The following is a 27604-nucleotide window of genomic DNA, read 5'->3' as shown; positions in this document are numbered from 1 at the left end:
TGTGAGACTGAATAGTAGCAGTTTTTCAGAAGGTAGGATGTCACAGACTTTTTAAAGCTTTGTAGTTCAGTAAGAGATTTTATATGTCTTGGTAATCTGTTGTAAAGTTTTGTTCCTGCATGATATACACCTTTTTGGCATAATGTGGTGTTACAATGATTGACATGTATGTCACTGTCTGACCTGGTACTGTAATCATGGACACTTTTGTTTTGAGGAAAAAGGTTTTCTTTTCTCAGTATGCTTTTTTTGACATGCATGACTATTTCCAGTATATAAATGCAGGGAAGGGGTAGGATCTTTAGATCTTTAAAGAAAGGTTTGCATGATTTTCTGCTGCTCACTTGTTTCATTATTCTTATAATTGCCTTTTGTTTCCTGAAAACTGTTATGGCCTGATGTACATTTCCCCAGAAAATGATACCGTACTTCAGTATTGAATGTACACGAGCAAAGTATACAGCCCTTACTGTTTCTGCACTATTACTGTTGCACAGAATTCTTACCACATAGCTCATTTTTGCTAGTTTTGAATTTAGGGCTGTGATATGAGTGTTCCATTTAAGATTTTCCTGGATATGAATCCCAAGAAATTTAGTTTCATTGACAGAACTAATGTTTTGGTTATCTATACATATTACAGGTTGTGCCGGATTTTTATTTTGATCAGTGTGGAAATTCATTAGTACAGTTTTTTGGGGATTAACTATTAGCCTGTTTCTGGAAACCATTCAGACACTGCTTTTGTAATATCTTTTGCAGATGCAGTAAGATTTTCTTCATTATTTCCTTCAATCAATAGACTGGTGTCATCTGCAAACAGTACTGGTTCAGAATCCCTAACGTGTGACGGGAAATCATTAATGTAGACCAAAAAAAGAAAGGGACCTAAAATGGAGCCCTGTGGAACACCATGAGTTAGTCCACATGGTTCTGAAACGTGTACCTGGAGTTCATTTCCTTCTGTGTACTTAATTTCAGTTACCTGAGAATGATATTCCAAATATGATTTGATCCACTGGTTTGGCACACCTCTTACACCATACCATTCGAGCTTCCTCAGGAGTATAGAACGATCAATCACATCAAAAGCTTTTGTTAGGTCCAAGAATAAACCTGAGATATTTCTGTGGTTGTCCACTGCATTTACGACATGGTTTATCAGATTGAAAGTGGCAGTTTCAATTGATCTCTGTGGTCTGAAGCCATGTTGACATCCAGAAATAATATTATTCTTGTCGAAGAATGTAATTAGTTTTGAAAGGAACACTTTTTCAATAATTTTCGAAAACCCTGACAATAGAGACACAGGCCTATAGTTACCCATACATTGATGATCACCTTTTTTATATGGGGGTATTACTTTTGGCATTTTCAGTTGCTGAGGGAAGACACCACATGATAAGGATGAATTGCATATGTCCAATAAAGGTGAAAGTATTTGTCTTGCAGTTATTTTTATAATATAATCTGGAATATCATCAATACCAGTTGAGTACTTACTCTTCAGTGAATAAATGGTATTTAGGAGCTCTGTTGGGCTTACTGGACTGAGGAACATGGATATATTATTTATTTCAATAGATGAAAGTTCTTTCCATGTTGTATCAGGTGGATTTCCAAATTTTTCCTTCACTAATTTCCCAGTAACAGTTGCATAGTAAGAATTGAAACTATTTGCAACTTCCCTAGGGTCAGTGACATTCTTGCCATCATGTGATATCACAATATTTTTGTGAGTTGTCTTCTTCCTTGTAAGATCCTGCACAGCTTTCCACATGGACTTAGTTTTATTGGATGACTTCATAATATATTTGTCATTTTCCTTAATTTTTGCCTCCTTAATGATGCGTTTCAAAACTAACTTGTATTTTTTGAAATAATTAATAAATTCTGGACTGCTGGTAGTTTTTGACTGCAGAAAAAGTTCCCGCTTCCTTTTACAAGATACTCTGATGCCTGATGTAATCCAGTTTCTGAATCTATCTGTGCTCTTGGAAATAACTTTCCTTTGTGGAAAAGCTATGTCAAAGTTATGCTTGAAAATGTTCAAAAAATGTTCCATCTTTTCGTTAGTATTAGATGTATCATATACTTCTCTCCAAGATTGTTCACTGATTAGGTACTGGAAGCATTCAATATTTTTCCCACTATAAATCCTTTTATGGATAACATTTTCTATACTGGTTGAAATGTGATTTACAGGTATGGTCAGTAATTGTGAAAGGTGGTCACTATAGCCGGTATCAAAGTTTTCTGATGTACACTTGTCCATGTTTACACATACCTCATCAAGGAGAGTGACACTAGTTTTAGTTACATGTGTTGGAGAGCTAACAGTAAGACAAAGATTGTAGGCTTTTATAATATTTAAAAACGTTTCCCTGTGAGGGCTATGGCTCAGAAAGTCAATATTAAAATCACCACATGAAGGGTTATAAGCCGGGAAACCAGTTTAGGCAAATAAAAATTCGTAATGCAGCTCACAGTGTATAGAATATATCTTTTAATATATATCTGAAAGTTGTGGAGCCCCATGTACTCAAGATTTTTAAACCAGGTTTTGTTTCAGACTCATAAAAAGTGAGCATCATTAAAAACCTATGACTTAATAAGCTTCTTATCTTGTTTAAGGCAGTCCTATATATGTTTGTAGGAAAAATTGTGTGCTTAGTCAGTTGCTCATCCAGTCTATGACATACACTATTAATTTATTAATTGTAATATTATAGATTAATATCAATAGCTGACCTACTGCACTTTTGTACACAGTAAAGTACTGTTGTATGGTTACTGTATAACATAATTTTATATTTTCTGTCATTAAAATCACTTCATTAGAATGAAATTATTATTCTATTTCTCTAAGGTGACTAAATATGTTCACAATGTGATTACTTCTTTGCAGGATTATGCATTCCATTGCTCTCTATGTTAATGGAAATGATGAACAAGGTCGAATGGTAAGGAGAACCTTGATGAGGTATTTAAATCTCACTTTGATTCTGGTACTGCGATCAATAAGCTCTGCAGTGAAAAGAAGGTTTCCTACTCTTGAACATGTGGTAGAATCAGGTAAATTTATATCCTAAATACACAGCTTAAAGACATATTTCATGAGAGTTTTGTTAAATTTTAATGAACATCTACTTCTGAACATATACGACTTAATGATTACCTACTTTGTGAGGTAGAATTGCAGCCCACTGCTTAGATTTAGGAGGCAAAATGCTTAGTACTGTCAGCAGAGTCTTACAAAAGTAGAAGTGACAGCACTATCCTAGACCTTACTACAAGTGAGCCCCTGTCATTCAGAGGTCGGGGTTACCTGCCGTTCCATTTTAACCATCCCTCTCTCCTACTCAAGGAAGGAACTAATAGTTTCAAAAGTTTTGCTTTTATTAGACATTTCCTCTCATGAAGGGAAGTAATGGCCAGCATGTCTCATAACTTACTACTATTCTGGATGGAATTTACCATTGATATGATTACCTACTTTCTATCTTACAGATATTGTAGTATTCTGTTACAGGTCACACAAAAGTTTAATAGGAAGCATTCTTTATTTATTTATTTATATTTTTTGTGTTAGACTATCAAGCTAATGATTTTTGCAAATGTCATACATAGTATGAGTAGATTAATGTAGATAACACTTACATACAGTGGTACATACATTCATCTCAATATCCTACTTATATTACATGTTACAATGGAGGGCAAGTAAGTTAGAATTCACTGAGTGAAAATAAACGTTTATTTACTAAGAAGGCTTTTAAATCCCTGTGGAACAGCTGTGGCTCACAAGTTTTCAAAGCATGTGGCAGCTTGTTGAACTATATCCACCCATTAGTGTAAGGACTATTGTCAATAATTTATAGTTTTGCCCTCTGCTTGAAATAGTTACCCTTACTTCTAGTGTAGTAATAAAGTGTATCACTGCACTTATTTACTTTGTTTTTGCTATTCAGAAATATTATAATAAGTTTATAAAAATACAAGAAATATACTGTTAAATATTTATATTGGCAAAACACGACGCTGCGGCTTTAGTCCATGCACTAACCTAATGGCCCTTTTTTGTAATACTAATATTCTATTTAGGTGCAAGTCTACAACACAACCTGACGGTTCAGTACCATAATTAAGAAATGGATAAACTGTTCCTTAGTAAACAATTTTTAGTGTTTGACTTGGGAATATTTTTGAGAGCTGATTTATCAGATACAAGTTACTGCTGATTTTCTCATGTACAGAAGTAATGTGGTTTACTCAACAGAGATTTTTGTCCACTTGCACACCAATAAATTAAATGTTATCTGTTTCTGCTGATGTAATACCACAAATATTGTTTATTTTAGCCTCATGAAAACCAGTTGTTTTAAATGTTAGTAGCAGGGATTTACTGATGTTAATGTTTATACCCTGATGTAGAAAACATGTGGTTACTTCCATCCCATCCTTATTTGTAGCTGGGTGTAATATCCCAAAGTCTTTATCATAAAATAAGAGGGCAGTGTCATCAACACAGGTTACTAGATGTGAGTTGAAGGGTTGTGTCATCTCACTGACATTAACCAAGAAGGGAAAGGGACCAGGGATTGATCTCTACAGTACCCCCAGGATTACTGTATCTCTAGAAGACTGGAAATCTATTATCTTATTATCTATTTTACATGAAAGTTCAGTACACTGTTTGTGATTTGTCAAGTATGTAGTAAGTAATTATATAGATGAGTTCTTGATGTTTTAAGCCTTCAATTTCTTGATGAGCAACCCGTGGTTGACTGATTGGTTGGTTTTGGGGAAGGAGACCAGACAGCGTGGTCATCGGTCGTGGTTGACTGAGTTGAAGGCTTTGGAAAGATCTATGAATTTGCCTGATGACTTCATATCTTGGTCTATAACAGTGTGTACACTTTATGGAGAAATTCAGCAACTGCAGTAGTTGTACACTGATTTTTCTGAAAGTTGTACTGTGTTCCTATTAACAATTTGTTCTTTGTAAAATAAACAGTGCTGAGAAAGCAACACCATATCAAAAACCTTACAAAAGGTGGGGATCAATTATATTTGGCAGTAGTTTGAAACCTTTTTTGTATTCCCCTTCTTATGCACTGGTTTAACAATGCTCATTTTTAGACTTCTAGGATAAATGCTTTCTTTAATACTATTGGAGTATTGAAGAGTCCCCTGTACATTAAAACTTGTGATTTAACTCTGTATATTATGGGACAGTAAAAATTCTGATTCTTCTGATTCTGATTGTATAGTTTATGAGGTATGTTAGTGATTTCACTATTTCTTTTATGCATTGTTTAGCTACTACACTCAACTTACCATCCCATCAAGCTGAGTATTTGTTCTTTAATTTGAAGAGTATCTTGCTTATTTCATTTTCTTTAACCTTATCAAATTTAAAACTCACTGCTTGAGGGGTGTGATTTGGTATCTCTTGGTACATTTCTAAAGTGTATGTTGGGTTTCCTGTTGGTGATATTAAATATTTATTAAAGAAGTTACATAATGATTTTGGTTCTTTTTTAATATTACCATCCTCTATAATGAATGAGGATTTGTTGTCCTGTTCTGATAGTCAGCCATAGGTGAGACATTCCACTTTCTCATGAAAGGCAATACACATACAGCTTTCAGAAGTCTGGATCATCTTTACCATTAAAAAGGAAAATGATTATCTTGTTAATTGATGGGAATGAAATACACTGCATGTCATGTTTCCATAATAGTCTACCAATCTTCTCGAATAAGGTAGATAAGTGGTTTTCGGCTTCTCTTTCTCTGTTTCAATCCCAGCCTTTTTCTCAAATGTTCTTGATTTTGATGGCAACACCCACTCAGTTTGATACTGAAATCGCTGGAGTGTAAATGTACCAGGATCTGTTCAAGCTTTTCTACTCCATGTTGCTTTACCACACATGTATGGTCCACATAGAAACACATTGATTTTGCCATAACAGAATTTAGTGACTTTACTTCAAAGTGTTCCATTTATATGTTTTGCAATGATAGGAAATAATGACTACCCATCACCACATCATCAGCTTGTTCATAATATTTTCCATCAAACAGAAAATAAGCTGATGTCAGAATGTGCCCAAAGAGTACTGCAACACTTTTTCATTATTAATTCCAAGTAGTCAGAAAGTGGACCACTTGTAAAGAGGGAGACTACATCAAAACTGATCATAGCATCCATATCTTGGAGCCACAAGGGGCTGAGAAATGTACAAAGTTAGCAGAGTGGTGAATGCTGAAATGCTTAACTCTGCTTTAAAATGTTCCTTTACAAAGGAAAACCCACGATTGCCCCAATTTTATCCTCATACCACTGAAAATATGAGTGAAAAACTATTAGTGTCAGTGGTGTTGAGAAACAGCTGGAATCATTTAAACTGAACAAAGCTCCAAGGCCAGACGGAATCCCTAACAGATTCTGTACTGAATTTTCAGCTGAGTTAGCCCCTCTTATAATTATAATCTTATCATAGATCCCTCAAACAAAAAACCATCCTTAGTTCTTGAAAAAAAGTGCAGCTCACACACATCTGCAAGAAGGGTAGAAGAAATGATCCACAAAGCTACTGTCTAGTATCCCTGACATTGATTTGTTGTAGAATCTTAGAACTTGTTTTGAGCTCAAACACAGTGAGGTATCTGCAACAGAATGGCCTCCTCCACGCCAACCAACATGGATTTCAGAAACATCAATCATGTGATACCAAACCATCATTTTTCTCTCATGGCACACTGAAAGCTTCATATTACGGCAGTCAAGTATAAGCAGTATTTCTTAATTTCTGAGAAACATTTGATTCAGTATGACACCTATGCTTATTGTCAAAAGTACAATCATATGGGGTATCAAGCAGGGGCACCGACTTACAAAAAATATTGTGGGAGGGGGGGGGGGCATACTGGGGCTCTTGCCCTGGGAAATTTTCTGAATTTTAGATGAAAAATGGTGATTTTTAAAGTTTTTTAAGCATTTGGGAGTCATATGATCAACATTAGAGCCCCAAAAACTGGACTCTAGATAATTCAACAAGCCTGACACATTTTTGGCTTTGAGAAAAGAAACAAAACATAAACATGCACAGTATTTTCGTAAAAATCTAATTTAATTTACAGTAATAATCATGCTTATAGACAATTACAGAGCAATGAATGTATAGCTCTGAAGAGACTGAAATCATATTTAAATAAATCCTAAACTATCATTAAAAGAATAACACATCAAATATTGCTGTCGCACAGTAATAGCACTTTGACTAAAAAGTGAAATATCTAATTTAAGCTTACTTTGAATAAGGCTCAGGGTACATTACATAAAAACAATATCTCAAAGTTAATACCTTAATACAGTCAATAAATTTAATACAGTATGCCTTTGTCAAAAAGTATGTAAATAGCGGGTTTTAAATGGATCTTACACCCTAAAAATATTTAAGTATGTAATATTAACTAATACAGTACTATAGTAATATAGTACTAAATAGTACTAATATTTCAAAACTGAAAATTTAACATTATGTATGTATTTAATTCTGTATTTAATAAAGATTTTTAATATTGCTCTAAATGCCATTATTAGGGCTAGAGTGTCTTAAGAAAGATACAAATGTCAACCATTTGAGTGGATTACTCAATATGAAGTTGTTGATGACTGGTCAGATATCCAATTCATCCAAAACATCTCATTGGGCATGAAGAGCAGCCAAGTTGTTCAATTGCTTCCATCCCATTGTTGATCAGAGATATGACTTCAGACATCTAAGTGTTCTACATGATCATTCTGCTGTTGATGTTGTGATTGGACCTATTTGGAGAAGCTGATTGCACTTCACTACTTCACATAACATTTCTCCAACTGCAGGCTCTTATGTAATGTACTTTCTTATATCATGCATGTTTTTTAAGACCAGTTGTTTTTTAATAGCGATATTGAGTAACATATTCTAGTGTAAGTGCAGTCTCTCAATCTCTAGGTCTTTTTTGAAGAACTCAGTTGATTTTTCCAAATTTGTTTCACCTCTGTTTATTAAATGCAAGCACTCTTGTTCAACTGCAATGACCTGTATTAGTGCAGTTGAAGCAAACTGCTCAGTAATGCAAGATTGCTCCATTTCACAAACTTCAATGTAAATAGCTTTGTAGTATTCCTTTGGTGTTTTGAAAGTGTGTGGTGAGCTGGCTTTGTTGTTTTCATACTTCTTTGGTATACTTCAATTCCAAGGATCCCAAAAGTTTTCAAAAATATCACACTTTCCATTCAATATACATATCAAGCCCTCATATATTTTTTCCAGATCAGCAACTCTTAGATGAGGGCATTGAATTTTTTCATTGACATCCTCTACTGGGTTCACTGTGTGGCAATAAAGACATAAAAAGAAATAAGTCTTGAATTGTAACATTGCCTCGAGGTAGCCTGCACATTTGTAGCCTACCTCTGTTTTGTCCTCTGCAGAAAATATTTCAAAAAATCTAGAAGTTCTTCAAAGTTTTTCAATATTCTCAAGATACAAGACGCTCACATAGTCCATCGAGTCAGGCAAAGGAGTTGTAGACCAGCTTGGTCATTGGCGCTCTCACAGCGTACGCGTCTTTGTTGGATTCCCTTATGGTGTTTATTACGTCCTTGGCTAAAGCCATAATATCCCTCATAGACATAAGATGGTGGGGACTGTCTACAACTGCCAAGTCTAAACTATGAGCAGTGCCGTGCACATAAATTGCTTTTGGTTGTATATCCTCGGATATACATAGCACTGTGCTCTTAAGGTATCCATTATCTTTTAAAATACTAAACAGAGTTTGTGATTCAGTGTTGGGGATCTCGTAGAAGCCAATAAAGTTTTTGTTGATGATTAAGGAATCGTTGACAGTAAAAATGCAAAATGACACTTGTTCGTGAATCGAAGAATCACTTGTTTCATCAACCATAATAGAAAAATATTCAGTCTTCTTGATTGAAGTCAATACCATTCTCAACACAGACTTTCCTAGTAGATCAATGATTTCATTTTGAATATCATGGAATGTCCACTTATACCCCGAACACCCTAACGGATCTTTAAACTCAGGTATGTCATTCTTTCAGAGTTCCTACAGTTGAAAAAAATTTGAGTTTGCATCTTCATGCCCTCTAATTGCTAGTCCTTGTCAGCATAGAAATTGCACAGTAGTAAACATTGTGTCAAGAGCTAAACAGCCTTTCTTCATATCACTATCTAACTGTTCATTCAATTGGGAGGCCACACTTCGGTTAGTGACAGAATTTAATTTCAGAACACCTTCTTTATGCATGATCATATTTTCATGAAGACAGAATTTTTCCAAAGCCTTTTTCCAGTCAGAAAACCCTACAGAAGTAAATGCATCTTCTTTTTTTGAAGAAAATTGTAATTGATTTTTAGCATCTGCCTCTTTGCAGGTTTTGCAAAAAACTGTTTTGGTAGATGCTTCATATTCTAGCCATGTATATTTGACCAACCAAGACTTCTGAAATGATCTTCCCTTATTGGATTGTCCAGGTTTCAGCTGTGAACAGTTCTTGCCTGAAGATGACGAATCAATTGATAACACTATAGTTACTGGGGTTGACTTACAATATCATCAACTTACAATCACACATTTTTGGTAACAAATTTATCCATTGTAAACTTAATTCACAATACACTAAGAGACTGAAGTAAATGAATAAAATAAAGTCATATAAAATAGTCCACTAGACACTAAAGTCAGAACACAAAACACATCTGCAGCATGCACTGAACAAAACTATCCACACAGAATGAATGTGTCAGCCGGGTGGGCTTTATATAGCCGTGGCATCATAATGTCTCATTTCCTAATCTAATTCCCTCAACATCACGTGATTTAATTCAGCTACATTCCATTATCCTCGTTTTGCTTTTGTTGATGTACATCTTATATCCTACTTCCAAGAGAGTGTCCTTTCTGTTCAACTGCTCTTCCAAGTCCTTTTCTGTCTCTGACAGATTTACAATGTCATTGGCAAACCTCAAGGTTTTTATGTCTTCTCCATGGATTTTAACTCCTACTCCAAATTTTTCTTTTGTTTCCTTTTCTGCTTGCTCAATATACAGATTTAATAACATCGGAGATAGGCTCCAACCCTGTCACACACCCTTCTCAACCACTGCTTCCCTTTCATGCCCCTCAACTCATAACTGCCATCTGGTTTCTATACAAATTGTAAACAGCCTTTTGCTCCATGTATTTGACCCCTGCCACCTTCAGAATTTGAAAGAGAGTATTCCAGTCAACATTGTCAAAAGCTTTCTCTAATTCTACAAATGCTAGAAATGTAAGTTTGCCTTTCCTTAATCTATCTTCTAAGATAAGTTGTAGAATCAGTATTGCCTCACATGTTCCAACATTTCTATGAAATCCAAACTGATCTTCCCCGATGGGAGCTTCTAAAAGTACTTACATTCATCTGTAAAGACTGAAGACAATATTACATTGTCTTATTCTCTATGGGTGATTGTATCAAATTGTTTAAAATGTGTGTTCTTGTTGTATTCCAAGATTATGAAATTTGTGTTGTCTTGGTATGCTGGCATATCTACATCTGATTTTTCTGCATTTAAAAAGAAACAATTGAACATCATAACCTGGTCTTGCTATAATATCACTTTCAAATCTAATTTTCAGAATTCACATGTTATCACAAATTAATCACAAGATATATGAACATGGTTTTCCAAAAGCCATTTTCATGCATGTGTAGAGCAACAATATTGCTTTAAATGCTGTTAATTTAATGTTTTGTTTATGTAAGTTTTCCCATCTTCTATATTGAAGACATCATTTCTTGACTAAAAATTTAAAGTTTTTGCTTAATAATGAATGACTGTAATTTTTTCCCTGCTTGCTATTGTCATCTTACAATTAGCGCAGTAATTAGTGATACTATATTTAAATTCCAAGCTTTTTATTGTGCGTGGTACTTTTTGTGTTCTTGCAGCCACCCACATGACATTTTTACAGACCTTTACAGTGTCCTTGGAGTGTATCTGAACATTTAGCAACAAACCAGTTTGTTAGTGTGCAACTCCTCCAGTATTTTGATGCAGTCAGTATTGATTCAGCTATCAAAAAGAAAGAAATGTCCATTTTATGTATCAATGGAGCTATCTCTGTTCACTCTCACTATTACAGATTCTCCTAGCTTGGTCATTTAGATATGTTCCATGAAAAATTTTTATGCTGTAGTGAGCATTTAAGAGCTTCATTGTTTCTTTGATTATTAACTATAATTTCACTGAATAAGTAATTACTGTAATTATAAATATTCACTATTCCTTCCTTTCTCAGTAGGTCTTGCCCTCATTTTCTCTGTTTCATTTTCAAATTTACTATGTTATATTTCTGTTTCACCCAAAATCAAACTTTTATAATCTATACAACTTGACAAGGATTTCAGCTCCCATACATTCACAGTACTCCATCTGATCCACTAAACAGGCAGTTCCTAGCAATTTGTTAGCTACACATTCCCAGACCTTGCTGTCCTTAGTTATCTGATTATCTTATGTAGATAACTAATTACTCCTACTGTCTTCTCTAAAATAAATGAAATTTTTTCATCATCTGCATCTTGCTTATCAACATTATTGTCATCTCACACCTAAAGCTATAATGTTTTTGCAGGTTTCATGACACCTGTTGAGCTGGAAATGTATCAGTCAGTTCCAAGTGTTGAGTTTAATACATACTGGATACCATGTACCTGGTTTATCAGCCTGTTGAAGGAAACAAGGAGAACTGGCAGGATAAATGATGCTCAGGGTCTTAAAATAATAATGGAGGTAACTGATAGGTATTTTAACATCCCATGAAATAAATTGTTTACATATTTGAAGTAATTCTCTTCTTATCACAGGATACTAAAATGCTCTAATAGTATTATTATTAGATAATCAAACTCTCTCACAAATATCATTGTTTCAGGAGTTCAATGATTTCCGCTCTAAATGTGGGCTTCTATGGAGCTATGATTGGGTCAGCATACCACTTGTTTACACACAAGTAAGATAATATTTAAGAATCTTTATTTGATTATTTTATTCATAGCTGTTAGTTTTTCAGCACCTGTAGCATATATCTGAATGTGTTCGCAAAATATCTATCTTGCTCAGTGAAGAAAATATTGTCTTTAAAATCTTTGTTCTCCTTTTGCTGAGTCTCAATAAGCATTGTCCAATACAACAATTATTTATAGAAAAACATAGTAACAAAACTCAAAATCCATTATTATGTTTCTGATATTCACCTACAGGAGACCAAAATTAGTGGACATGATATTATGAGGAGTGGGATCAAGTCTGTCTAAAAATAGATTGGTATGTAAAATAAGAAAAAGGTAACCATTCACCTACAGCAGGCCAATGTGCAGAGCAAATAACACATCACAGCTCTTTTTCTACCTGAAGTAAGCACATTCACACACACACACACACACACACGCACGCACACACACACACACAATCACACACAAGACTGATTATTGATACTAAACTGTTGAAAGCAGTTCCCTGAGCTGATGGGGGGTGGGGAACACAGATGAATGTAAGAAGGGGTAGCGGGAGAGAGGTCTTTGGACAGACTCCATGACCACACAACAAGATGAGAAGAGTAGAGAGGATGTAGGAAATGAGAGGGAGGGCAAGGGGTAGAAGAAAACAGTACCTGATCCTGATTTGGATGGAGATGGAGTTATGTGGACATAGCCCATGGCAATTGTGAGAGTGGAGAGAGACAATTCCCATCTGCATAGTTAAGATAAACTTGTGCTGGAAGTGAGTATACACATGGCCTGCATACTGAAGCAACTGTTGAAGACATTTGTGTCAGGATATACAACACATTTGACAACTGGCTGGTCAAGTTTGTGGTTTGCCACAGTTTGGCAGTAGGGAACAGACAGTTGGTTAAGTGTCATGCTCGCACTGAATGCTGTACAGTAATTGCAGCATAGCTGATATATGACATGGCTGCTTTTTCATGTGGCCCTACCCTTTATTAGGTAGATAACATCCATGACTGGACTGCAGTGGGAGGAGGTGTGCTGGGTGTATGGGACAGGTGTTGCTCCTTGGCCAACCACAATGGAAAGACTCGGGGGTTGCAGGATTGGAAAAGGGGTTAGATAAGGATATTCTGTAGATTGGGTGAGTGGCAGAACGCTACTTTGAGTAATGTGGGGAGTGTTCTGCTGCCCAACAAACCTACCTCTCATCTTGTTATGCAGCCACGGAACCATATCTCAAAAGCCCTGCCTCTTCCCTGCTATCGCTCCTTGCATTCTTCCCTACCTCCTCCTCACCTCCATCAGCTCAGGCAACTGCTTTCAAGAACTGAGTATCAACCTTTTCCTTATTTTATGCACCATTCCATTATTATACAGTCAAAAGTTGAAAACAGTGCTTCAATTGTAAATTTCTTTTATTATCACAACCAGTTTCGGGATCTCATAAGCCTACCCTCAGGTGTCGCACTGGAAATATCAAGAGGTGGTAGATAATTTTTACATGTCGCAACACATATAAAAAACAAAAAAATTCATAAAATGGTTTTAAAAAACTTTTCAAAACATTTCAAAACAGCCGGTCGGGCTAGGTGCTGTGAAACCTATGTCAATGCAAAAGTGACACCAGACAGTACTATGGATTGCTGCCTGGGTAGGGAAATATACAAATAACACCAGGAGACTTACACTGTGTTGTGGCCCTCTAGCACTGCCGTGGACATATACTAGATGCAGTGTGCTACCTATGAGTGCAGAACAGGGAGTATTGGAACTGAACAAGGAAGCAAATTGGTAAATCAGAGTGGCAAAAGTGCTGCCATCTATTGACAGAGAGAAGAATGCAGGGCCACTAGCCCAGCCATTCAAAATTTGAATTAGTGGTTTACATTTAAAATCAAGAAAAAATATGTGACATGAGTTAAAACTGCATTGGCATAGTAAAGGAGCTTATGAAAAAGGTCATTACAGTGATGTGGTAAAACTGAATGAAAGCTGTGATATAAGATTATTATATAAAGCATAATGAAACTTTTCTTTTACATGAGTGAAACACTAGTTCAAACAAGTTTGGAATTTAGTGGGGATATATAGTGGCATCATGGAACAACCTGCTACAGTCATCAGTTAAAAAAACCATACGCATGTGCCACTCCTATTTACAAGCTCTCATTACTGATCAACAGGAAAAGTAGTGAAACCTTACAGTCTAAGCTGTCAGAAACTAATAGGCCAATTAACAGCTAGCAGCAATAGCACTAAAAGGACACATTAAAAGTGAGGTCAGTTAAAACCTGCTAGCCACCAGTCGACAACAAATCGAGGCTTACATGAGATAAGACCCGAGACGCATTTTACATCATGAAAGACAGGTAAATTTTTTAATTAGTGAGGGCACAGATAATGCCACAGTACTATAATGTGCCATAGTCATAGATAAAATGAAAAACATGCATACTTTCATAAAGAGAGGTCAATTTTACAGCTATGTAAAATGAACTAGGTGGACCTTGTGGACCTCACTATAGGAAACATGCATTGAGGCTGGACGCTGCTTCAAACTAGAAAAGTTATTCAGCAGGACTGCATGCTTAAGTGCAGTTTGCTCATTCAAAGTGCCAGACGGATCATGGAAAATGCTGCAGATGATTTCTATTTCTTATAAAATGTTAAAAACAGGGCCCTTACATTGAATATGTAGAATGTTGCAATTTGTGTTTATATTTGAAATGGAATAGTTATAATCCTCCAGGTGCTTGGTGAGATCAGATTTGAAACTTTTCGTTTTTGAAGCATCTCCTCATGTATTTTTTTTTTCTTCGTTTTAAGTGCAAACCACTAATTCAAATGGTGAACAGCTGGGCTAATGCCCCTCGTTCTTCTCTCCGTCAATAGATGGCAGCACTTTTACCACTCTGTTTCACCAATTTGCTTCCTCATTTGCTTCTGCTACTCTCTGTTCTGCACTCATAGGTAGTACACCACACCTAGTACATGACAAACATGGCACTCTGGGGTCGCAACACATTGTAAGTGTCCTGGTGATATTTATATAATTCCCTACCCACATAGTCATCTGTGGTACTGTCTGGTGTCACTTTTGCATTGACATAGCTTCCACAGTACCTAGCCCGACCGGCAGTTTTGAAATGTTTTTTAAAAGATTCTTAAAATTTTTTTATCAAATATTTTGTTTTTTTATGTGTTGTGATGTGCAAAAATTATCTTTCTATTTCCAGTATGACACCTGAGGATGGGCTTATGAGATCCTGAAACTGGTCATTATAATAAAAGGAATTTACAACTGAAGCGGTATTTTCAGCCTCTGGTATAATGCTCAGTTGTGGATGATCCTCCAACAGGATTGTTTGCATTATTATACAGATTTGAGTCTTTGCTCCTCATTATATCATGTCCACTGATTTCTGTCTCTTGTAGGAGAGTATCAAAAATGTAATAATCGATTCTCCATACAGATCATGCACCGCTTTCTCCATCCTCCTCTTCCTCTCCCCTCCCCAAGTGAACATTATCTCTCTCTCTCTCCCCCTCTCTCTCTCTCTCTTCCCCTCTCACTCCCTCTCCCACCCCTCTCCTCTTCCCCCTTTTCTGCCCCTCTTCCTTCTCTCTCCTATTCCTTTCCCCCCTTCATATCCATCTTTCTCTCTTGTTTCCTCTTTTCCCTCTCCCTTTTTGCCCCTCACCCTCTTACTACATCTCTCTTTTCTCTGCCCTTTGTACACCTATCATCTTGTTGTGTGACCATGGAGTCATTTGTCCAAAGACTGCTTCTTTCCCACTACATCCTACTTGTGTCCCTTCTTAACTCATCAAGCAAGGTGGCACAGTGGTTAGCACACTAGACTCTCATTCAGGAGTACAATGGTTCAAAGATGCATCTGACCATCCTGATTTTTATTTTACATGATTTCCCTGAATTGCTTCAGACAAGTGCCAGGATGGTTCATTTGAAAGAGCACAGCTGACTTCCTTCCCCATCCTTCCCTAATCTGATGGGACCAATGACCTTGCTGTATGGTTTCCTCCCCAAAATCGATGAACCAATCTTAACTCCTCCTCACCTGCATCAGCTCAGGCAAGCACTTTCAATAATTGAGTATCAATAACCAGTCTTGCTGTGGCTATGGGAGTGTGTATTTGGATGCCTGTGTTGTTGTGTGTGTGAATGTGTGTACTTTTGCTAGAAAAAGAGCTTCTGCCCAAAAGCTAACGTGAAAGATGATTTCTCTTATGTGTTTCTGTACTTTATGCATTGATCTGCTGTAGGTGACTGGTTGCCTCTCCTTTATTTTATGTATTGCTTCACCTAGGAATTTCTATTATGATCGGATAATGGGGAAAAATGCAAAATTGTAGGTATTATTTAACATAAATAATTTTGACTCCTGCAGGGACCCGAGAGCCCACCAAAACTGGCAAAAAATGAAATTTTCTAGACTGAATAATTGGCAAATTAATAAATTTTGCTAGTAAAAGTTGGAATTTTTTAAATTATAAAAACAGGGCTACAACACTAAGAGGCCAAATTTTGTAAATAGTACTTGGTGAGTAGGTTTCTTATCTATCCATTTACATTATATTATCAATAATTGATTATTTTCATTGTCAAAATGTTTAGAACTTTAAATTTTGATCTACATCTTGTTTGCTGTTTCACATTGGTCACTTTGCATATAGCCCTTTTCTGTATGATGAGTAACTTCCTTGTATGTACTGACCTTCCATGTAGTTCTGTACCATATGATGTTATTGATTCAAAGTGTGCAAAGTAAACCATTCTGAGGACTTTAATACTTATAATTTTGCATAACTTCCATAGTGTGTAGCTACCTAGATTTAATTTGTATTACTATTGATGTGCTCTGTCCCTATTAATTAATCATCATGATGGAAACCTGGAAATCTTACACAAGCTACTTGTCCAAGTTTGTTTTCCTTGATTTTTAAAACTAACTCATTATCTTTTGATTGACTGTTTTTAATGAGTTTTAATGAGTTTATTATTTCTGAACCAGTTACCTAGTCTGCATAATAACCTTCAGCTCCTTGTGTAGCTTCTTCTAGATCCATTCTCTTAATTAAAATGTGTCTGTCATCTGCAGATAGTTTTGATTTGTGTTGAATTTCATCCAGAAGCTCATTTTTACATACAAAGGAAGTTGTAGTTATTTCTCTCCTCATCTGTTATTTCTACTTTTTGGTATCTGTTCATTAAGTAGGGTTTTATAATACTGAATGCAATGCTCTCACCCTTGAAATTTTGCTTTCTCAAGAGAATGATGTGATTAATAAATAGATGAAAAGCTGTAATAGGTCTCAGAATATTTCAATTATTGGTTCCTCCCTGTCAAGTGTTTGCAATACATAGTCCACAAGTTATTTTGTTGCTGAGGCAGTAGATTCATCTTTTTGGAATTCATTTTGGCTTCTGGCTATGATATTATGTGATTTGGAGAAGCTTATTAATCTGTTTACAGATCATGTTCAAAGATTTGAGATATTACTGGTATAATACTAACAGGTGTGAAGTCCTCAAGTTCTGTAGTGTCACCTTTTTTGTAGAGTGGTAGCACCCAAGCAGTTTTTAAACTATCTGGATATGGTCCTTCTGTGATGGCTTCATTAATTTTATTGGTCAAGGGTGTAATGAAAAATTTCAATGAAAGCTTAATAATCTGATCTGAGATACCATAGATGTCGTAGGTCTTTGTGTTTTTCAAATTATGTATGATTCACGGTATTTTTTCTTCAGTTCTTGGAAACAGGTATATAGAATTTCATAGTGCATTTTTTTCTATTAAAGTATTCATAGGACTTCTTGTTGGATTTGACATATCCATTTTTAGATTTCTGCATACATTTATGAAGTAGTCACTAAATCATTCAGCTATGATTTCTGGGTTTCTCTGTAGTGAATTTTCCCATCAGATTTCCTTGGGGCTATTATTTTTATACATTGTCTTTCCTCTATCTGTATTTATGATCATTCACACTGCTTTTACCTTGTTGTCTCAGTTTATTATGTCCTGCTTAACATCCATTTTCCTGACATATTTTTTACTTTGGTGTAGATTTTTTTATATTCCTTGTAGTGCCATTTTAAATGTGAGCAATTAGTTTTATATTTAATGATTCTGTGCAGTACTTTAAGCCTTTTGCTTGAAATCCTGGTTTCCCTTGTAATCTATTTGTTTTGTCTTACTTTACTTGTTACACATGTATTTTTGATATGGAAGCCTCCTTAATACCTTCACAATATTTGGTTATGAAGAAGCCAAAACTGTATGCGTTTCCTGTGTCACTTTGAATTTCAGCCCAGCTTTCTTTATCCAGATTGTGACTGAAGGTACTTATGTTACTGTAATGCACTTCTTGGCATTTAATATAGAGATTCTTGGGCTTCAAACTTTGTTCTATTGAGATTACTTGTCTCTTGTGATCAGATAGATAGTTTTCAGTGACTGTTGCTTTATAGTTCTCTGCCTGTCTGTTGGTGACAATATAATCTATAGCAGAAGCACTGTTTGTAGTAATTCTACACTGAAGAGTCAAAGAAACTGGTACACGTGCCTAATATCATGTAGGGGCCCCCCTGAGCACACAGAAGTGCCACAGCACAATGTGGCATGGACTCGACAGATATCTGAATTAGTGCTGGAGGGAATTGACACAATCCTGCAGGGCTGTCCATAAATGCATAAGAGTACGAGCAGTTCAGATTTCTTTGGAGCAGCATGTTGCAAGGCATTCCAGATATGTTCAATAATGTTCATGTCTGGGGAGTTTGGTGGCCAGTAGAAGTGCTCAAAATCAGAAGAATGTTCCTGGAGCCACTCTGTAGCAATTCTGAATGTGGGGGCATTGCATTCTTCTGCTGGAATTGCCCAAGTCTGTCGGAATGCACAAGGGACACGAATGGATGCAGGTGATCAGACAGGATGCTTACATATGTGACACTTATCACAGTCATATCTATACATATCAGGGATCCCATATTGCTCCAACTGCACACACCCCACACCATTACAGAGCCTCCACCAGCTTGAGCAGTCCCCTGCTGACATGCAGGGTCCATGGAATCATGACATTGTCTCCATACCTGTACATGTCCATCTGCTCTATACAATTTGAAATGAGAATCACCTGACCAGGCAACATGTTTCCTATCATCAACAGTCCAATGTCTGTGTTAATGGTGTAATAGGATGACCGGAGTGGGTGATGTGGTCGGGGTTGTAGGGTGTGGCTGGGTAGAAGAAGGTGGCTGTTTTTAGCAATCTTCCTCTTTATTGTTGGTTCTCCCAATACATTTTCCGGTAGCTCAGCCCCACCATTCATGTTGTGGTGGAGACGTGCTGATGCACACAGCCCGGGGAACGCGTCGCCGTGCTCGGTCAGCGGCTGCACAGGCGGTAGGAGGTTAGCAGCACAAGGCCTGGCCCAGCTCACCCCCTGCAGACGCAACGGCTCGTGACGACACCGGGAGTGTCGTGCAGCAGTGGGCAACACCCTCCACCGGCCAGTCCTCGGGGACAGTGACACTGATGATGATGATGCGACAATGACCAAACACCCAATCAGTCGAACCAAATGCCGACGCTCACCTCTGATGGCGTTAAATAGTGCAGACCACTGCTGAATCCACCGGTTATGCGGCAGCGTGTTTATTAGAAGGTTCTCGATGAGTTGGCTAACGCCCGCGTAATAATGCTGCGTTCTGGCTGTTGATGGCTGCCGTGCATGCACACACATACCGACACTCGTTGCAAAACTGTGTCACCTGCATAACACGCTGGCTAGCCTTCGTCCGCCGTCTGCCATGAGGCTGGCGCATCGCACACTGAAACACACTAAATCACAATTTTGCACCATATTTCCTAAAAATAACCCCTGGTCCTCTACAATGGGCAAAGGTGAGGCATAAATCTTTGTGTTGTGCAGTGGTCAAGGGTACACGATTGGGCTTTTGGCTCCAAAAGCTCATATCAGTGATGTTTTGTTGAATAGTTTGCACGCTGATATTTGTTGATGGCCCAGCATTGAAATCTACAGCAATTTGCAGAAGGGTTGCACTTCTGTAACACTGAATGATTATCTTCAGTCATCATTGGCCCTGTTCTTGCAGGATATTTTTCCAGCTACAGCAATGTCAGAGATTTGATGTTTTACCAAATTCCTGATATTCACAGTACATCTGTGAAATGGTCATGTGGGAAAATCCCCACTTCATCGCTACCTCAGAGGTGCTGTGTCCCATTGCCTGTGCACTGACTGTAACACCAAGTTCAAACTCACTTCAATCTTGATAACCTGTCATTGTAGCAACAGTAACTGATCTACAGCTGCACCAGATACTTGTTGTCTTACATTGGCACTTTCAACTGCAGCGCCATATTCTGCCTGTTTACGTATCTATGTATTTCAATACACATGCCTATACCAGCTCCTTTGGTGCTTCAGTGTAGTATAGTCATTGACTGTGTTATGTAAATTGTATGAGGTCAGAAGTGAGTAGAGATCCTCTTCCAGTTTAGATATCTTACTATAATCAATGTTAAAGTCACCAAATTGTACAATTTTGCTGTGTCCTTTGCAATTTCTAGCCTTATTTAACACAGTATCCAGTTTTCTTAAAAAGGACTTGAGACTGCTGTCAGGTGAATGGTAAACATTGATTATGATATATTTTGTATTTTTAATTACACTTTCATGTGTTGGACACTCATAACTTTTTTCAGCACTGAATTTTATGAGATCAACCCTACTCTTTACCATGTTTGTAAGCCATTTTTTCACATGTACACAGCTGCCACCATTTCTATGATCTGACCTACAAAAGTGTGATGCTATTGAATAGTTCTGTAGGTTGTCCAGAGTTGTTTCTTGTTCATGAAGCCAGTGTTCAGTAAATTACACCACTAATGGGCTAGCACCATCACTGAACCATACTACTACACTTACAAGCTTACATCTTAGGGACTGAATATTCTGATGCATGATTGGTAGATCCTTTATACTGGTTTTCACATTACCAATTACCCACTTAAGGTTTTGGCTAAAAAAGGTTTTTCTTGGCTTCTTGCATGGCACCTCTCGAGATATGTCTTTTTTCTTAATTTTTCCTCTCTTTTCATCAAGATTGCATTGTTCAGATTTATTAGTTGCAGTGTTTTGATTTTTTTCATGGAGTTAGGATTTGTGATCTTTCTGTGTTGACTGAGCTTTGTTATATGTCTTATTATTTGCGCAGACCTGGAAAAAATCTTCTTACTTAGCTTGCTGATATGCAACCCATGTAGGTTAAAATGGAACCTCATTTGTCTCTCAGTTTCAATATTAAGAGCTATTCTACACATGTTGAAATTGGAGTTACCCACAGAGGAGACAAGAATTACTATATATGTACATTGTCCAGTCACATTCATGTGACCACATGTCAGAAACCTGAATTACCATCTTTTGCTGTGTGGACCACAGTGAGACATGCAGGAAGAGAGACAGTGAGGATTTTGAAGGTACTGGAAAGAATGTGGAGCCAGGATTACTCTGGTGCCATGGCCAGCAGTGCTAGGTTTTTCAGTAGAGGATCCATGGCCCAAACATCCTGATTGAGGTGGTCCCACAGATTCTCAATGTGGCTTAAATCCAGGGAGTCTGGTGGCCAGGGGAGTACAGTAAACTCATCCTAGTGCTCCTTGAACCATGGATGTACACTGAAAGCTGTGTGACATGTTGCATTGTCCTGTCTATAGATGCCAACATGCAAAAGAAAAACAAAGTGCCCGTAGGGGTGGACATGGTGCACAAGCATAGCCACTTACTTGTGTTGATCCATTGTGCCTGCCAGAATGATGAGATAAAGGAATATCACCAAAAAATTTCCTAGACCATAAATGTTGGAGGGTGTTTGCTTTCAGATGTTTCACACCATACACACCAATGGCCATCTGTCCAATGGAGCATAATATGTGACTCATCTGAAAAGGCCACCTGTTGCCACTTAGTGGATGCCCAGTTATGATATTGGCATGTCATTTTTAGCCTTTGTCATTGATGAACAGCAGTTAGAATGGGCGCATGAACTAGGCACCTGCTGTGAGGCCAATATGCAACAACATTCACTGAGCAGTAATCGAGGAGACACTATTGGTAGGCCCTTGATCTAGCTGTACAGTTAGTTGCTCTACAGTTGCATGTCTGTTCCCCCATACATATCTCCATGGCTTTTGTTCACACATCATCTATAGCCTGTGGTACACCACAGTTGCCTCAGTGCCAGTTTTGGATAGCACCTTTCTGCCATGCATGGTATACTTTAACAATACTGGCACATGAACAGTTTACATACTTAGCCATTTCAGAAATACTTCCACCCATGGCCTGAAAGCCAAACATCACACCTTTTTTATGTCAGATAAATCATTCTATTTCTGCATTACAAAAAGGAGTGCACTGTTTTCCATGATTCCCTGACACACCACATATCCCATCCACTGCAAGTGCTGCCACCTGCTGTCTGTGAGTGGTTATTGCACACTGGTATCCAACATAGGTGTTTGTCACATTAATGTTACTGGACCATGTATGTATTACAGTCAGGAATGGTGTAAGAACAAGTGGATGATTCCAGCTTGCTCTGTTACATGATGTCAATGTAATTTGATACTCATACACACCATTGGTGAATATGCGAATATTCATATTCGCAGTTCTCTGTGACCAGAAGAACGACCACCACAGTACATTAGTGTTGTTCATGTTTAGTGCTGTTGTCAGGTCTTGTAGGGTATATAAGGGTAATATGCAAGACAGAGATTACTGCTAAAACATCATACATGAGTTAGTATGAACAAAAAGCTAAGTGCATTGTATGTGATAGTGGCGGGAGGGGGACAGCAAAAAATAGAAAAAAAATGGTTCAAATGGCTCTGAGCACTATGGGACTTAACTGCTGTTGTCATCAGTCCCCTAGAACTTAGAACTACTTAAACCTAACTAACCTAAGGACATCACACACGTCGATGCCCGAGGCAGGATTTGAACCTGTGACCGTAGCGGTTGCGCAGTTCCTGACCGTAGCACCTAGAACCGCTCGGCCACTCCGGCTGGCCAAAAAATAGACAGGTCAGAATATGAAGATGTAGAATCCTAAATGGGAGTGAAGCAAGGAATCGTTATCATGAAAAAAAAAATGCTGAGACTGAAGATATCAATGTAAATTAAGGCCAGGTGGGTGGCAAGAACCAAGGACATGTTCTTGTGCCAATTCTCACCTGTGGAGTCCTGAGAAACTGGTGTCATGGGAAAGAATCCAGATGGAAAGTGTGGTGAAACAGGCACCAATGTGATGACTGTCATGTTGTGACACATGCTCTGCAACAGGATATTTTGTGTTGCCTGTATACACCCTCTGCTTGTGCCATTCATCCTAACTGATAAATTGGTGGTGGTCATGCCAACGTAAAAGGTCAAACAGTGTTTACATAACAGCTGCTATATGATATGTGTTATTTCATAAGTGGCTCTCCCTTTGATAGCCCATGTTTTGTCACTTACAGGACTGGGATAGGTGGGGGTAGCAGGGTGCATAGGGGGCAGCAGTGGGGGCGGCCACAGGGATAGGAGCCATAAGGTAGGTATATGGGTGCAGAGGGAGCCTAGGGCTGATGAAGATACTGTGGAGATTGACAGGATGATGAAAAACTATTGCAGCCAGAATGGACCTCATTTCAGGGCATGATTTTAGGAAGTCATGGCCTTGTCAATGTACAAAACTGATAATGATGAACATCAGTTTTATACTTACCAGCAGCTACTTCACCTTTGAGGGGCATACATACAAACAGGTCAGGGGTACAGCCAACCTCTTCATGGATTGCTTGGAAGGGGCTTTCCTGAGATCCATAAGTATTCAGCTTGTGGTTTGGTTTGGATACATTGATGAAATCTTTGCCATATGGACTCATGGTGAAACTGGCCTGTTAAAATTCCTGGAATCTCTAAATACATTCTCTCAATTAAATTTCACATATTACTATTCCAAATCTCATGCCACTTTCCTTGATGTTAATCTTATCCTTACCAAAGGCCAGATACACTCTTCTGTTCACTTTAAACCTACTAACAAACAACAGTACTTACATTTTAACAGTAGCCATCGTTTCCATGTCAAACGTTCCCTCCCATACAGCCGTGGCATATCAGATCCAGATTCTTTACAGCAATACACCAGCATTCTCACCTCAGCCTTCACAGGATATAATTACCTGATGAGCCTAGTTCAAAAGCAGGTTTCCTGGGCCATCACATCCAATCCTGGTATTGTTGATCCATCCGAAAAACAACTTTTATACATACCATTTGTCACTCAATATTATCCCTGTCTTGGATCTATTAATCAGCTAATTCAACAAGGCCCTGACTTCCTAAAATCACGCCCTAAAATGAGGTCCTTTCTGGCTGAGATTTTGCCCGTTACACCTCAAATAGTTTTTCATCACCCTCTCAGCCTCTGCAATATCTTTGTCAGACCCTAGGCCCGTTCTGACCAGTCTCCCTATCCTAAGGCTTCTATCCCTGTGACCATCCCCAATGCAAGACTTGCTTTATGCACCCTCCTACAACCACCTTACCAGCCCTGTAACTGACAAAACATATGTTATTAAAGGGGGAGCCACCTGTCGAGCGACACATGTCACATAGCAGCTGTTACGTAAACACTGTTCGCCGTTTTGCATCGGCATGGCCACCACTGAGTTATCAGTTGGGATGAATGTCACAAGCGGAGGTTCGATACAGGCAACACACAATATCCTGTTGCAGAGCATGTGTCACAACATGACAGTCATCACGTTGGTGCCTGTTTCACCACACTTTCCATCGGGATTCTTTCCCATCACACCAGTTTTTCAGGGCTCCACAGGTGACAATTGGCATTAGAACATGTCCTTGGTTCTTGCCACCCACCTGGCCTTAATTTACATTAATATCTTCAGTCTCACCATTTTTTTCATGGTAACAATTCCTTGCTTCACTCCCATTTAGTTTTCTACGTCTTCATTTTCTGACCTGTCTATTTTTTGCTGTATCTCACCCACCTCTATCTCACACAATGCACTTAGCTTTTTTTTCTTATTATCTCATGCATGATATTTTAGCAGTAATATCTGTCTTGCATTTTACCCTGTCTTCCAGCTTTGAGGTCTCAGATGTTCAAATCTCATCTGCTGCTGTCCCCAACAATCAATCTTTCCTTCTCATCTGGTCCATTAAGTCTCCCGTGGCTTTGGATTTTGGGTGACTTTTCTGAACTGTGCCCCTTCTTAAAACATCACCAGTCCTTTTCCTTCACCCCTCTCTCTTCCCCTTCAACCCTTCTGCCAGCAGAAGATGCCACTGGCTCCAGAAGATCATGTATGTAATAAATTTTATATGTGTGTTCTTCTGCTGCTACTTGGTGAGTGGATTTTTTATCTATCCAATTACAATAATTACAATCAAAATCACACTCCCCCTTACTTCCACACCATATTTTTCAAACCACAAACACCCTCCACAGAAGTAGTAGAGACAGGTTCTCACAAAACTCATTTCATACAGGAATTTCTGCCTTTATATAGTTAACCTCACCCATATTACTGGAGTACGTACCCCCTGCTACATCCCCATCTACAAAAACACTAGATCCAGGTTCTATTGCCTCCCATCATTATCTCCATCCACAAAGGCACTATGCTTCTATACTATCAACATTGACTTCCACTGAAATTAATTCAGTTGTACCCAAATCAATATTATTTCTGTTACCAATCACACACTCATTTTCAACATCACAACATACATTCATCTTCTCATTTTGTACAGCTTTGTGCTGATTCATTAAAAACGGATGTCAGACCAATACAATTTTCTTCAACTCTCACAACACTGTCAACTTCTTCATCAAATAAACCCTCAATGGTACTTTCTCCCTTCTGACTCCTTAATTCTCTACCAAATTTTCTCCTATTTGCATTCCTCTTGTCATGCTGCATAGACCAATCTTCAAACAAACTTTAATTACCCAAAACTGCATCCTTTCCACAAATTCTTTCTTCCCTTGTCTCTTTACTTTTATTACTGTTATTATTACTCCTGAAAACCCTCTGCTGTTTTGCCTATAATTATTTTCCTGTCTCTTGGTCCTATTTCTTGTATTACTTCCTGTCCCAAACTGGACCTTATTTGAAATGACTATTAGTTTTCTGAAATCTGTTCCTGTTGGCTCTAATATTCTGTTCCCCTCTCCTAGTTCCATTTTTTTGCACTGGTCTTGGTTCATTTCTGTGATTATTCTCCCATGAACCTCTTTGGTTCCCATTTTCACCATTCAGCCTCCCCTTGTTCTCTCCTCAGTTCTCATCCAGGTTACTATATCTAGTTTGATCCTACTAGTTACCACCCCAATCCCTATTATTCCTATCCTCATGATGATTCCTCTGATTGCTTCCTCAATTATTCCCCCAATAACTTGGCTTGTAGCACATCATCTGATCCATTCTTTCAATGAAATCTAAAAAAATTTTAATGGCATCAGTAGCACAATGTATCAACTCCCACTGCATTCTTTCTGGCAACTTCCTTCTTAAAGTGGCAATTTCATTAAGTACCTCCATTGGGCCATTCAGAAAATCATTCTGCAACCTACTTTACTTAGCTAGGCTCCAATATCTTTTTGAAAACAAATTTTCTAATATATCATATGAAGTAATCTGCTTAGAACTTTGGCTTGTCTATGTACGGACAGAGTCTTCTAGCAATCCCTTCACAAAGTTAATGTTACATTCATCAGACATACTAGGAGTGAGACAGTCTTATCAAACTGTAAATAAATTCACAGCATGGTACCTACTCTCACCTAAAAACATTTTACCACTAGGTTCCTCAATTACAGAGCACACAAAATTGCTAGAAACACTGCATAATTCTAGGTTACCTAACCAATTATTAATCTTTTAAATTACAACATTATTCACAGTAGACTGCTGTTCCATCCCTTTTCTTAGATTACCTGGTATGCTTTTCAATTCACCTATCAACAAAGTTTTGACTTTATCATCACTGGCTACAATCTTTTAATCTTTTTCCTCATCTGAATTAGAGCCTGCCTCATCTCCTCGTTCCTGACTATTAATTCCCTGTGCCAAACTCATCCCTCAGTCCTGTCTCAACAGTGTCAGTTCTTGTAAGGTGAGTCTGCTTCACAGTCCCAAATTTTGCAGTTCACTCTTCCAATAGACCCAATTTAATTATTTAAGTTCCCCACAGAGCTACCTAAGCCCCATATATCAGTTTTAAAATTTCTCATTTCTGTCAACAAGCTAGAAACATTTCCTCCTGGATTATTTTCCCTAATATGTCTTGTCTTTGTGGGCTTTGAGGCTCACTCCCACTTCCCATTGAGTCACAGTCACTCACTGATCTTTTTATTTTGTGCACCCTCACTGTAGTTGCCAACAGAGCTAAAAT

General features: G+C 37.8%; 1 protein-coding gene across 1 annotated transcript in view; it reads left to right on the top strand.

The window, feature by feature from the left end:
• Window positions 1–27604, top strand: part of LOC126248825 (uncharacterized) — a 651409-nt gene that overhangs the window by 425589 nt on the left and 198216 nt on the right. The window contains exons 5-7 of the mRNA XM_049950238.1: window positions 2909–3075; window positions 11701–11858; window positions 12001–12078. Of these exons, the coding sequence (XP_049806195.1) occupies window positions 2909–3075; window positions 11701–11858; window positions 12001–12078 (403 nt within the window). The remainder of the gene's footprint in view (window positions 1–2908; window positions 3076–11700; window positions 11859–12000; window positions 12079–27604) is intronic.

This window comes from Schistocerca nitens, chromosome 3 (assembly GCF_023898315.1).
Source record: "Schistocerca nitens isolate TAMUIC-IGC-003100 chromosome 3, iqSchNite1.1, whole genome shotgun sequence".
In the NCBI taxonomy this organism is placed as follows: domain Eukaryota; kingdom Metazoa; phylum Arthropoda; class Insecta; order Orthoptera; family Acrididae; genus Schistocerca; species Schistocerca nitens.
The sequence above is the reverse complement of the archived record's forward strand: the minus strand, read 5'-3'. Positions and strand labels throughout refer to the sequence as shown.